This window comes from Lutzomyia longipalpis, chromosome 2 (assembly GCF_024334085.1).
Source record: "Lutzomyia longipalpis isolate SR_M1_2022 chromosome 2, ASM2433408v1".
NCBI classification, from domain to species: domain Eukaryota; kingdom Metazoa; phylum Arthropoda; class Insecta; order Diptera; family Psychodidae; genus Lutzomyia; species Lutzomyia longipalpis.
This window is the reverse complement of record NC_074708.1, coordinates 2,061,270-2,076,332: the sequence shown is the minus strand read 5'-3', so window position 1 is coordinate 2,076,332 and position 15,063 is coordinate 2,061,270. Positions and strand designations below refer to the sequence as shown.

Below are 15,063 nucleotides of genomic sequence, written 5' to 3'. Positions count from 1 at the left end.
TCCAAAATAAGAATGAGGTGGAAACATTAAAAAAGAGAATTTATGTTTGATATTTTTTAACTGTTCATTGCATTTTGTGGTCTCGTCAGGAATCCCGCCACGATTGGAGTTTATCACAAATTATGGAAAATTTATTCTTAAGCATTTCCTCGGGCTATTTTCTTCAATACATATAGGAGATTTGCAAAAGGGGAAAAAAAACATTCAAGAGAACATTTTTGCCCGAAGGCTGGATCTCTTGAGAGAATTTGTTACATACCTACATACACATTATTATGTATATAGTTTTGCTATGTGCAAAAATGATCCAAGATGAGAGAGAGAGAAAGAGTGGAAAAAAATGATTACGAAGAGATATTTCAGTTCATTTTGCGTGAGAAATCATTTAAATATTTAACCACAAATTATCACAGGAAATATTCCACGTTGTTTAGAAATTCAACACCACACACGCACATGTGAGGCTGGCGGAGAGAGAGCATCATATTATGTACCTACATACATATATGTATGTTTGGTTGGGACAAGAGAAACCTTTTCGGGGCAGAGAAGAGCATATAGCATATATGTAAGATAAAGTCAGTAACAATGTGCGCCTGTTGAACCCTTTGTCTCTTCTGCAATGCATTGTTCCCTCAACCTCTGCGGGCGGGTGAAGAAGTGAATCTGCCCACATTGCGTCGGTGATATTCTATACTTGTGGGATTCAAATGAAGGGTGAATGGATAAAAGTGGTTGTCGATGCGACATTGTTGAATCTCAATTATTCCGCTGCTTTGAGCAGTATTTCCTTAAACAGTCCATATGTAGGATATTATGTATGTACATATGCGGCTGCTCTGCCTCCTCGAGACATTCTATATACGCATTTTAATTGAATCCCATCCGTAGAGGCAATGCAAAATTTTGCGACATTCGGTTTATTTAATCAGAACTCGTTAACTAAAATTTATCATTCTCAACATAATGGAGTGCACTTTGTGCTAACAAAATAACGCATTATATATAGTTTCATGTTTCCATGCCTAAACGTACATACATATATATAGGTATTTTATTCCTTGCAAGACAACCTACACAACACAGAAGTTTTCAATGTAAAACGATACATTATATACGCCCAGATTTAAATGGAAATAAAACATGTATTAATCACAATGTTGCAGATGTATAAAATTGATAAAATTAATACCGTCAAATGGAGTAATTATTGAGCTAAATAGATTAATAAGACAAAACAAAAATCTTCTATTAATCTAAATATTTCTAAAAATCAGGAAGATTAGGCCTCTTTTAGAAGCTTCCCTCTTATTAAAAAAAAATTATGTAACTAACCTATGTGCCCCTAAAGAACCAGGAATCCCTTAAAATCTTATCCAACAAAGGGTCTTTTCCCTTTAAAAATTTTACAGCTCTTGAATAAAGATCTATGTAGCCAAAAAATGAGCTTTACGTAATTAATTTTAATTTAACTTTAAAAAAAATCCCATCAAATATTCCAAAATTACGAGATGACGGCTCGTCTTGAGGTGTTGCACTTAAAAGAGTTGTAAAAAACAGTCACAAGTTGTGCATTTTTCATTGTCTAACAATAGTGCATAGCGTCTCACGATATTACAAAATTACTCACACTTTTTGTTCACACCTGAGATTTTTTTTTATTTTACTTGAAATTAATTCATCAACAGCATCAACGGCATATAAACCCAAATTTTAAGTGAATTTTATGAAATATCTTTGCAAAATAATAAATGTTTATAAGTGATGCTTATGAAATTTTTTAAACTTCCCTCCAGGTGGGCTAATTCAGTGTGTGCAAAAGTGCATCAAATTGAGCATTTGATTAGTCAAAGGGGAAGATTTATTGGGAGGCTTTTAAAGAAGAATTAATTGTATTGAAAAGATAATGAATTTATGTAAATTGAAGAGGAATTGAATGGAAATGTTGAATAAGATTTTCAATTATATGTCTATGCGCAACAGATAGGATTGGGAGTGGAAGGTGGATATACATAAAGGAAAGCAATTTGCAAGAAGAATAAATCTATTACATTATATAGGCCTTTTATCGCATTGTCACATCTCTTCGTTTTCCTTAAATTACCCCGAATTTCCATCTAATTGTGCCTGAGTATAGAAGAGTGCTGCAGACAAAGTAAAAAAGAAAAATGATAGTTCGTGCAATTTAACAATACTGATCGAAATCTCCGCGAGAGCCTGGCCATTGAATCCGCACACATAATCTCCGGTCGTGTCTCATGCTTCTGTACCTTCCCTTTTTCGCAGCTGCACGACGCGCTACATCGGGCCACTCTGTGAAGTCAACAATCCATGCCACACGGGGCCGGGGCCGCGGTGTCAGAACGGGGGCACCTGTGCACCCGTGCTGAAGGACGGCACCACGAGCTTCACGTGCCGCTGCCCCATTGGCTTCACGGCCTCCCTGTGTGAGATCCCGGAGAAGAATGCCTGTGATTCGGCGCCGTGCAACAACGGCGGCAGCTGTATCCTCAAGTCACTGGAGGAGTACAAATGTGCGTGTGCCCAGGGGTACACGGGGGTCCACTGCGAGAAACAGAATCTCTGCTCCTCGTCGCCGTGTCGCAATGGGGGCACGTGCACATCACTTCCGGGCGGCGCCTTCAAATGCCACTGTCCAGTGGGATTCAAGGGTGCCACGTGCGAAGAGGATGTTGAAGAATGCCAGAAGAATCCCTGCCGACACGGCGGCAAATGCACCAATACTCATGGATCTTATCAGTGAGTACCATTTTTTTTTCTTTAGTCTACATTCCATTTTCCTTGATATTATACCGTCAAATGGGGTAATTTTACTGCTACACTGGCTATTACTCCTTGCTGTAGCTTCCTTTTAATCTAATTTTATAGAGAATCTTTTTAATGTGGGGGAGTTTCTTAGTTCTCAAGGAATTTCTTAGAATATTGTAAAAGTTCTTCGTGAATTCATTAAAGAAATTAATTGATGGAATTTTCTTTAATAGAGAATTTTATCGTAAAAAAGAAAAAACTCCTTTTATTAAATTATAAAATAAAACTTTTGCGTTTAAAGAGTTCTCTATGAGTTTTCTTTGCAGGTGGATTAAAATTTTTGACCTCAATTTTCTGTAAAATTAAAATTCTAAAACATCTGAAAAATAAATAAAAAGAATCTCAATATTTACCTAAATCTTCATAATCTCAATTACTTTCTTAAGATTTATAATTTAGCAAAAAAATTGTCCTCAAAAGTTCTTTCATTTTTTATTGAATTGTCAGCAATTCTTCGGAGAAAATATTTCCTAAAAAAAAATGAAATTTTTAAAAATATTTGAGAAAGAAATCAAATAAAATAAAAAATTAGCATGATGAGCTTCCTGCAATGCTGTTGGGGCATAAAGGTTTGAATTGAGCATTGCCGGAAGGTGTTGAAAAACATTTCATTCGTATAGCAAACAGACAGAATGTTGTCACAATGTATTTATATTCATTTTGCCACCAATTTGCGACTAACACGAAGCGACACTGATTAATTATCTCTCACCCATTTCTCCCACAGGTGCACCTGTGAGCCAGGATACACGGGAAAGAACTGCGAGTCAATGTACATTCCATGCTCACCGTCTCCATGCCAAAATGGTGGCACTTGTCTCCAGTCAACGACAGTCTCGTACGAATGCAAATGCCCACCAGGTGAGGAATTTTCTTTGGTTTCTCTCATCACCCAGCAAAAGAATTTTTTTCTCTACACCACCAATGATGAGTGCCATGGGTATTCACATTTTCTCTATACTCTTTGATGGGGACATACCCCATCGTATTGGCCTGTCGCGATATAGAGTGCACAGCACACAACATAATGTAGAGAGAGAGAGAAAAACTCCGAACGGTGAACCATGTTAAAAGAGAAGAGTATTAATTTCCATTCTTCCGCAATGATTGCTTCTTCTCTTAACCACCTTTTTTTTCTTCTTCATTCTACACCACTCATCTCTCCTCAAAAGCAACATCTGACTTGATGAGTAGCATCACACGGGAGAAAATTAAAATATGTATATGTACACAAATCGCGTACTAACCGTTCAAAAGCAGTACAAGGTGAAATTGCCACTCTTGGGAATTTTGCATCTTTCTTTTTTTCTGTAGGGAGGAATTGGGTCCCCAGAAGGGACGTCTGGACAGTGGAATTTTCACAAAGAATAATTGCAGATAATTCAATCTAATATTTGAGGAATTTCTCATACTCATTTTGGTGTTTTATCATGTACATTTTTTTTTGGTGGTATGTAGTTGGAGTTATGCTATGTATGTTATGCTATATTTATTTTGCGACATTATTTTGTGCTTTATGGCCAAATTGGGAAGTTTTAGAAAGGGATCTAAGCGTGAGAATCATTCAAAAAAGGAATTGTTAACTTAAGCGCAGAATTACTAAGAAATTACTACTAAATTCAGAGAATTTAAGGAGCTATTTTCGGGCTAATTTTAATACAAAAAATTAAAATTCAAAAATTGAAATTAAATTTAATATTGATTAGAATCTATTTAAAACATTTTTTATTCTTCAAATAATCATTAAAGGAGTCGATTCTGATAAAAATCTTTTCTTTTTTTTTCTAACAACTTAAAAGTTTTTGTAAGATTTCGACAGTTAATGCTTTTTATTCATTCTATTGTCGATCTATAAAAAAACAAAGAATTTGTTGTCCCATAAAACAGTCAGAAAAATCTTTATAGATCCCTGAAAAGTAATTTTCCTTCAAAAACCCGATTAAAGAAAAAAATAAAATGTCAAAATCTTATAAAATTTTTCCCAGAATACCAAAAATCTTACAACTGACGAATTGTAAAGAAAAGAAAAGAATTATATCAGAATCTACCGCAAAGTTTCTTCTTTTTTGGGGCATTTCGTTCCTGTATCGTTTCCATTTTTTTAATCATCCCAACATAGTTTCAAAAAAAATCAATTGCAAAGGTCGCATTTAGGTGATTCTCCCCTAATCATTAATTCTTTCTCAATCATTTAAATGATTAATTAAATTTTGTTCTTAAACGGATTTTCATTCCTTTTCTTAGAGCTTTTCTTAGAACCCTTTAAAACATCCCAACAGCTTTGCCCTGCATTGATACATACTCGCGGTATTTGAATACCTAATCAATCAGATCATTAAGTCTCCTTTTTCCTCAAATGAATACATCAAAATAAATACTTATAAATAAAGTATACGGAAGATCACATGATCAATTGCGTGGAGAGATCTCAATTTATTGCAAAAGACCACCTCACTCAATACCCCAGTACTGAATGGAATGTTCGCGGGACGTGGATAATGGGTGTAGTATCGGTGAGAATGCTATATATGTATATATATTGTGTGTATCCAATTGAATGGGATGCACATATCGCGCGACAGGGCAAGATACTCATAGTCATCATAATCATCTCATCATTATTATAATATAAACAGAAATTTATGGGCACATAATGACTTCCAAAAGGGAAAAATATCATGTGAGTTGTGTGAGCAAACTGATAGATTTACAGTGACGTATTAGTTGGAATGATATCCCACCATCAGAGTGGGAAGAAGAAGAAACAGCTCAACCAGCAAGTCCTCCCCGCGAATGTGTATATATACATATGTTGTACATACATATATGGGGATTAGTGTATATGAGGTTTTGTTGCGAGATGATTTCAAATGAGAGGAGTCTCACTCTCTGCAACATCAATTTGTGTTATGTTGTTTCATTGAGAAAATCATATTTAATGATAGTAGCAGCACTGAATTACGGTCATTGTGGTGATGGCGTCTTGTTTCCAAAGAGTCACTTTCCTAAAGAAGTATGCGTGCTTAAGAATAATCACGGATGATTCTCAAATTGCTTCTTTTAAACAAAAAAAAATAGGGAATTTTTACCATTTCTTAGAAACAACAAAGGATTATCAATGAATTTCTTTGGTCTTTTTGCAAATTTGGATGATTTTATAAATTAATCTCTTTACCTGAATGAGCTTAGTCGTGCTACTACCAAGAAGCTGCTTTATGTACGTTTGGCAAGACCTTAAATTACCTATACTACTTACTTCAAGACTGGCACGTTTAACAAGCTTACATACAGCAGCAATGCGAAAGCTGAGCTTTATGCACATAGCATGTGTCTATAAACATACATTGGATAACAAAATTGAAAAAGAAAAATAACAATGACGTTTACAAACACCCTGATTGGAGTAAAACCTCCTTAATATACATTCTCAATGAGAGAAGATAAATAAATAAAATAAAGATGCATTTTAATGTAGAATTTAATACCATTTTGAGCAGAATTAAAGTCCATTTTATTGCAACTAAAATGTCACGCCTCGATTATCAAAAGCATTTTGTGAATGCAAAAATTTCAAAAGTCCCGATATTCAATGTGAAAAATCTTCCGCGCACCGCGTGCAAAATGTCGCAAACAAGTGTCTTTAATCTTTTTCCACAAAGCCACTTTCCATCCACAATACCTTTTTTTCTCCCCATTTTCTCTCTCCTTATGCACCTACAGCTACACGAGATAGGCAAGAAAAAAAAAGAAGTCTCTTCAAAAGTAACTCGCGCGTTTACATTCTATATTTGGTAATGCATTGGAATGCTAATGGGTATAGAAGAGTTGATGATAGGTTAAGAGAGAAAAAAAGTAAGACGACAGAGAAGGAGGAAAATGCACTACAAATATTTCTATTTGTTATTTATTTATTTATTTTCCTTATTTAATGGGACACCATATTTGATGAAAATATCGCCTCACGCACCATCTCTTGTCCATACCATTTCGCGCATAGATGCGGCTATAAGATGTTCCCCCCGTGCGCACATAAGACAGTCAAGATGGTCATTTCGAGTGATCATGGCCTGATGTATTGACGACAAAAAGTCTTCATCTCTCTTTAAAGTAAGAGATATAACACTTGATAGTTGGATCGTTTAAACATTCGTACATCAGTGGCGATGGGGACACTCAATGGGGATTTTATGTGGTGATGCCATCGCCGGGCGGAGCGCGTCTCTTCTCTTCCTAAAGGGGGCGGCAAATGGTGGAAAATATTCTCTCTATAATTCACGAGATAATGATCACAAGTCCTCTTAATAGCGGTGCGCACAATCTAATGAATATTTATTGTGTTACACACAATAATGTGCTGCAAATGATCATCGAAATCAACTCTTTTCGCATTCAGCATCCCAGCACATAATGCTTGAAATTATTGTCAGGTGCTTTCAATTGGAATTTCTAGGTGCTTCTCGTGAAAAGTTCATTTCCTCCCATTTATATCCCCATTGGGGAGCTCTTTGATCTTCTCCCATTTATGATCATTCTGTGGAAAAAGTTATTGCACCTTTTAATGATGATTGAATTTAGTTGATGAATTAATCAAAGGTATAGTTTTCTTTTAATTTTTTTTATTGATTGTTTTATGAGTTATTTTGTTATTCTTCTTTTATTTTATTCTTAAAATTGTTTTTAAGATTGTTAGGGGCGGCGCAGGCCTCTGTGCCGCCCAACCGAACAGGCGGCACATGCCACATTGCTTTTCAATCTTCACTTCACACGTAAGTGCCGATCTAGCAACATCGCTCTCCTTAAGTCTCATATAAAAATCATAATTAAATTATTATTTTATTCTCTTTCGCGTGTGTGCGGTGCTGCTCCGGTGTTCCACGACGGCGACGAATCCAGGATATTATTATTAATTCCTTCTACTTTATATAATAAAGGTATTGAAAACCACAACAACTGGCGAACGAGGATTTGTGATCCTTGCCCACGGAAGCACACCCACCTCATCTCTGTGAGGTTCCTTCTGGAATTTTCTTCAACATAACCTCACAACTACTTGGCAAAAATGGCGGAAAATGCCGCTCTTTTGGACATTCTGAGGGCAACTCAGGAGCTCCTCGCCCAGCAGCAAGCTCGCATGGATGTCTTGGAGGCTTCCTCCAAACCTCCTGCACGTCCGGAACTAACCATCGAAGCATTGGCTCCCACCATTCAAACCTTTGTTTACGATCCGGACAATGGCGTCACTTTCGATTCATGGTTTTCTCTGCACGAGGATATCTTCCGTGAGGACGCCAAATCTCTCGACGACTCAGCACGAGTGCGTCTCTTGCTCAGGAAGCTCAACCCTCAGAGCCACGAGGGCTACGTCAACTCCCTGCTGCCTAAAGCTCCACGGGATTTCACTTTTGATGAAAACATTGCCAAGCTAAAAGATCTTTTCGGACGCCGTGAGTCTCTTTTTCACACACGCTGGAGGTGTCTCCAATTGCAGAAAAAGGAATCTGATGATTTCAAGACACACTCCACTCTCATCAACCGCGCATGTGAGGATTTTAAGCTCAAGGACCTCACTTCCGAGCATTTCAAGTGCTTGATTTTCATTCTCAGTCTCCGCAGTAGCAAAGACACGGAAGTACGCACACGACTTCTCCGTATGCTCGAGGTTGAGAAACCGGAAACTTTGACCCTTTCGTTCATGGCCAATGAGGCAACACGCCTTGTTAATTTGAAGACTGAAAGCGCTGCGGTGGAGTCCAAGGATTCTACACAAAACGTCTCTTCTGTCCAGCGGCATGACAAAGCATCAAAGGGGGCGTTTCCCAAAAACAAACAAGCAAAGCGCGGAAATCAACAACCTTCAAAACAGCCCAAAACTCCCTGTTGGTTCTGTGGGGGAATGCATTTCGTCAAACAATGCCCTTTCTCTCAGCATACCTGCAAGGATTGCTCACAGGTGGGCCACAAGGAAGGTTATTGCAATCAGAAGCAGCAAAAGAGCTCTCAGAACTCTAAAAAGCCACAGGGCAAACCAAATCAGCATGCTGCGAAAACCGTGAACGTCTGCGCCGTTGGAAGTGATCAGCGGAAATACGTGGACGTCTCCATCAATGCAAAACCTGTGAAACTTCTTTTCGACACTGGCGCCGATGTGACCATCATCTCAGAATCTGTGTGGCATCAGATTGGGTCACCGCTTCTGTCGCCTACTCCCACAAAGGCCACAGATGCGCAGGGGAATCAAATTCTCTTCCGTGGCGAATTCCAGTGCTCTGTGCAATTCAATGGGGATACTCAATCAGCGAGATGCCTCGTTTCGGAAGCCGACATCAATGTGTTTGGGGTTGAGTGGATCAATGTGTTCAGTCTCTGGGACGCACCACTCTCATCACTTTGCCATGTCAGTACTGTGTCAACGGAGGACGTGGTCTCATCCCTCAAGGCTTCCTTCCCGGATGTTTTCTCTAACACACTGGGAAAATGCACAAAATTTCAGCCTCATCTACAACTGAAGCCAGCAGTGGTTCCAGTTTTCAGGCCAAAACGATCTGTGCCATTTCACGTCATGGATCTGGTGGAAGAGGAGCTGCAAAGGTTGCTCAACCTTGGCATCATCACTCCTGTGGACTACAGTGAATACGCTGCTCCTATTGTTGTTGTCCGGAAGCCAAATGGCTCAATCAGAATCTGTGCAGATTACTCCACCGGACTCAATAGCAATCTCGAAACCCACCACTACCCAATTCCCACTCCTGATCAAATTTTCGCTACACTGTCGACATGCTCAGTGTTCAGCCAAATTGATCTATCGGATGCTTATCTACAAATTGAAATGGATGAAGATTCCCGAAAACTTCTCACAATCAATACACACAGAGGACTCTTCACATTCAACCGCCTCTGTCCGGGAGTAAAATCCGCACCTGGCATTTTTCAGCAAATCATCGAGACCATGCTCGCAGGCATCAGTGGGGTACATGCCTATTTCGATGATGTGCTCATAGCATCCCGATCCAAGGAGGAACATCAGAAAACTCTCATTCAAGTCTTCAAGCGGCTCAGTGAGTATGACTTCAGAGTAAAATTGGAAAAGTGCCATTTTTTTCAACAGGAAGTCCGTTTCCTTGGATTCATCATCACTGCCCAAGGTCAACGTCCAGACCCTGGCAAAGTGGCTGCCATTGTGAACATGCCAGCCCCAAAAGACATTCCTCAGCTCAGATCCTTTCTGGGCGCAATCACCTTTTATGCAAGGTTCGTTGAATCTCTCAGCACCATCAGGGCACCACTCGATCAATTGCTTCAGAAGGGTGTCAAATGGAATTGGACGGAACGGTGTCAGAGGGCATTCGACCAGGTCAAGCGTATTCTGTCCTCAGACCTCCTACTGACACACTACAATCCAGACCTTCCCATCACTGTTGCTGCAGATGCCAGTGAGACTGGAATTGGATGTGTAGCTTATCATACCATGGAGAATGGGCAGCTCAAAGCGTTTTATCACGCATCTCGTACCTTGACAAACGCAGAGAAGAACTACTCTCAATCAGACAAGGAAGGCCTAGCTCTGGTTTACGCAGTGAAAAAGTTCCACACGTACATCTACGGGAGAAAGTTCATTCTACAAACGGATCATAAGCCGCTTCTCTCAATTTTTGGCTCTAAGAAGGGAGTGCCAGTGCAGACTGCAAACCGACTTCAACGTTGGGCTCTCATCTTGCTCGCGTACGACTTTGACATCCAGTACATCCCAACAAATGACTTTGGTGGCGCTGATGTACTCAGCCGTTTGATTCAGCAGCAAAAGGCAAACGATGAGGAGTTCGTTATCGCATTGGTTAACGAAGAGGTCAACATTGACAGCATTCTCATCAACGATGTCAACAAAAAGTTCCCAGTCACTTTCAAAATGTTGGAAACTGCCACTCTTTCATCTCCGACTCTCCAAGAAGTCGCGGGCTATGTCCGCAACGGGTGGCCTCGCTCAACAGCAAATTTTTCTCCGGAAGTGGCAAACTATCACAAGTTTCGCGATTCCCTCACCCTCGTCCAGAACTGCATTGTCTACAGGGATCGCATCGTCGTACCACCTACTCTGAGGAGCGCAATTCTCAAGCAGCTGCACGATGCTCATCCGGGTATCAATCGCATGAAGGCGTTGGCTCGTTCATACGTTTTCTGGCCTCACATGGACACAGAAATTGAAAATGTAGTCAAATCCTGCTCCAAATGTGCTGCAGTTGCCAAAAATCCGATCAAATGCAATCTTTCCTCATGGCCCCTTGCCACAAGGCCATGGCAGAGGGTACATGCTGACTACGCAGGGCCTATCGATGGTCAATGGTTCCTGGTTCTCGTGGATGCACACTCAAAGTGGCCAGAAGTCTACGCTACTACATCCACAACATCATCTGCTACAATTTCCAAAATCTTAGATGCTTGTGCTCGTCTTGGTTTCATGGAAACGCTTGTGACAGACAACGGACCTCAATTTACAAGCACAGAATTTGCAGAATTCTGTCAGCTTCGCGGAATCAAACATGTGACCACAGCGCCATTTCACCCCCAGAGCAACGGCCTCGCGGAACGTTTTGTAGACACTCTGAAGCGTTCACTCTCAAAGCTCTCTGGGGAGCACAACATTCAGGCAGCTCTTGCAAAGTTCCTAATGTCTTACCGATGTACACCAAACGTGAACTCATTCAATGGATCTTCACCAGCCGAGATCATGCTTGGACGATCTCTGCGCAACACTCTTTCTCTCACACAACCTCCTGCCGACCATGGTGACCTTCAGCGAAACACAGCTATGGAACAACAGTTCAACAAAAAACACGGCGCCAAGGATCGTTCATTTACAAGGGGGGAGGAAGTCATGGCAAAATGCTTCCGCCGGAACCAATCTTTTTGGGCTCCTGGAGAAATTGTCGAGAAGAGGGGCCGTGTTATGTACAATGTGCGAATCTTCCTGGAACATGGAACCAAGCTCATTCGAAGTCACATCAATCAGCTTCGACCACGCTTCGCCACAATGGACACGTCATCTCCTTCTCCTCCAACTGAAGATCACCCAAACTCCATACCGTTTGATTTCGACTATGGTCTTCATCCACCTGAGTCAGCTGATCAAACGCCTGCAACGGTTGATGTCCCAGCACGTCCTCAGCCTCAACGTCGACCCTATCGGAACCCCAGGCTTCCTACTCGCTCATCTCCTCCGGTACTCCGTTCCCGGATTCCCAGGCCACAGCTGCCAGCGTCAGCTCATCAAGGGGGGAGGTGTTAGGGGCGGCGCAGGCCTCTGTGCCGCCCAACCGAACAGGCGGCACATGCCACATTGCTTTTCAATCTTCACTTCACACGTAAGTGCCGATCTAGCAACATCGCTCTCCTTAAGTCTCATATAAAAATCATAATTAAATTATTATTTTATTCTCTTTCGCGTGTGTGCGGTGCTGCTCCGGTGTTCCACGACGGCGACGAATCCAGGATATTATTATTAATTCCTTCTACTTTATATAATAAAGGTATTGAAAACCACAACAAAGATCATGTATTATTGGTGATCAGTTTTATAATTTTTTGAACATAAAAATTTCGAAATAAATTTTTAAACTTCTTCAAGTTTATAGAAAATTGAAAAAATATTCTTTATAAAGAAAAATTGTGAAAAAGTTTTTTCTGTCTTAATTCTGAATACAAAAATTCTAGATAAGAGATAATGAGGATCACAGTATGATCACTAGAAGCTTGTAGAAGATCGTCCAGTTTTTCATTGTTTAATTAATTTCTTTCTAAATTCTTATTTAAGAATTAAATTTAGTGATTCTCTAAAAACTATAGAAAATACCTTTCCCATTATTTTTTATGTGAAAAGTTCTTACGGATGTAAAAATAAATAAATAAAACAAAAACGAATTCTTCTGTAAAAATTAAAATTCATTAAGTTTTCCACCTTCTTGTTAAAGATATAATAATAATTTAAAGTATTCTAACATCGTTTTGTAAATTCGATTGCCGCAATATTTCATTCTTCTTGCGGGTAAAAGCAATTCAAATTAACTTGTTCAGTCTAAATATGTGTAGTACACATTCTATTTAGCCCCAGAGAGATATTTTGTAGAATTTACAAACATAAATGCTTGACATTGTAATTCCTCTACTTTATGCTCCTTTACTCATTACATTGAGCCTGCAATACACATATATAATTGCCCAAAGCCATTAAAGCTTAGCGGTATATTGAAATTTTCAAAAATTTGGCTTTAAACATATGAATTACAACCCCTAATTAGCATCAATCATTCCTATATACTCATAGCGAGATTATTATCTCCTCTTGCAATTGCAGGATGCAATTAAATGCTCCATATAGACGAGTTCTAGACAACTTTTTCACCTTGGCTATGCTTTTAATTGATTTGCTGTGTTTTGCATAAAATTGCTGAGGTGTATATCACCTTGATGTGACAAGTGGTAAATGCTCTTCCCATAGACAATATTGTGCCCCCGTTGCCTTTCATAACTGATCTTTCGCATGTACTATGTTGCAGCAGCATTATGATCCCTGTGATGATCTTATTTCATCACCGTCCGCTCCCCATTCTCCAAAAAAAGACTCAAAAGACGCGATTCTTCGTCGCAAAAGTAATATACCTTCATTCTCTTCTTTGGGTTTTGTTTTGTGTATTTGGGCATTGGATTTTTGTCTACTCTCCAACCAATTGTATGTGTGGCTGGCCCATAGAGCCAGTCCCATGATGTCGTGTCGTTAGAAATCACATCGGCAACAGAGCGGTATTTGATATCTTTGTGGGATACTTTGCCTTCTTCGTCTTAATGGTAGAGGAGTATTTGGTTATACACATTCGCTGGCGCTGTTGTAGAGTCTTTTACAACAATTTCTTGCTGTGAGATCGCCTCACAATATAGTGGCTCAATAAATGTAGGAGAGATCGATCTCTCTGGCCGTTGGTTCACTTCTTCGTCAAAGCGGGCAGGAATGATCAGCAGCATGGAGAGCTGTATGAGAGTTCTGTGTGCGAGAGGATGGTGATGGTTGGTTTATTCGCTCTTTCTGACTCACTTTATCTCTTTCTTGTCCTTCCTGGAGAACTCCGCTAAAACCACCGAGTGCTTCCCATCTCGCACAGCAGATTACAATCAATGAAACCAAAACCATAAGGAATTGCGCACACTTGCTGTTGTACAAAGCTGCACACATGTTCTGATTTTTTTTAAGTACATACTCTCTGAATTGATTTTTTTATTCAGTATCTTACAATGCCACATTGCGTCTACCGCAGACTTCCCACATTCATTGTATCTTAGGAAACGGCGGAAATACTAATTTAAAGCCATTTATTTATTCATCTTCTTTGAAAAACTTTTAAAATGGTCAAAATCGGTTCAAAAAACGAGTTTCAACGGTCATTAAAGCAGATTGTTAAAAATTAATAAATTAAACGATTTTGAAAATCTTTGAGAATTCTATGCCACTTTTTTTTGAAATCATCATTAAGATTTTGAGAACAATGTCTTTTCTAACCATTTTGAAGCATTAATTGCAGTTCCTTCTCTCCTTGCGGCTACCGCAGTCTTAGTGTTAAACTAATTTTTATAAAAAATTCTTGATAAAATTCTAAAAAGTATTCTAAATTTAAGATATAAAATAAAAAATAAATAAAATCGATAAAATCTCACATAGAAAATTCCTCAAAATTCTTAGAACAAAATATGGAAAGAAATCTCTTCGTCGTGCTTCCTTATGGTATTGGTTCCCCTGCTTGGTAAACACATCTGCAGGGCATTTTACCACATGTATGCTGACTGACTTCTCCATATCCAAACGAGAGATCGGGCATGGGTGTGAGAAGGAGGGGAGACGCCTAGTGTGTAGTGTCTCTTTGGCTGAGCCGTGGATGTAGTGTGTGGTATTGTATGTTTGGGATCTCTTTGGGTATAAGGAGAGAGTGAATGGGTGGGAAAGAGATGGCAACGGACAAGCCGGTTTGGTGTGGCTCAAACTTCCTTTATGAGCAGATATGAGACCGTGGGAAAGAATGCCTAGCGGCCCATCGAGAAGCAGCCGCCGCGCGTCTATGATACACTCTCTCTCCATACAAATCGCACCCAGATGTGTATGAGTGCACTCGCGTAGTGTTTTTCAACTTACTCCGCTCTCTTTGGGGTCTCTTTGGTTGGGATGAAAAACACATATTTCGGTGGAGTGAGAAAGAG

The 15,063-nt window shown here is 39.6% G+C and overlaps 2 protein-coding genes across 3 annotated transcripts in view; both read left to right on the top strand.

The window, feature by feature from the left end:
- Positions 1–15,063, top strand: part of LOC129788550 (neurogenic locus Notch protein) — a 46,059-nt gene that overhangs the window by 14,556 nt on the left and 16,440 nt on the right. For both annotated transcript variants that reach the window (XM_055824729.1, XM_055824728.1), the window contains exons 3-4: positions 2,287–2,760; positions 3,557–3,690. In XM_055824729.1, coding sequence (XP_055680704.1) covers positions 2,287–2,760; positions 3,557–3,690 — 608 coding nt within the window. The remainder of the gene's footprint in view (positions 1–2,286; positions 2,761–3,556; positions 3,691–15,063) is intronic.
- On the top strand, positions 7,520–12,307 carry LOC129788552 (uncharacterized protein K02A2.6-like). Its single transcript, XM_055824732.1, has 2 exons — positions 7,520–7,595; positions 7,723–12,307. The coding sequence occupies exon 2, from the start codon at positions 7,889–7,891 to the stop codon at positions 12,107–12,109; it is 4,221 nt and encodes a 1,406-aa protein (XP_055680707.1). The 5' UTR covers positions 7,520–7,595; positions 7,723–7,888; the 3' UTR covers positions 12,110–12,307.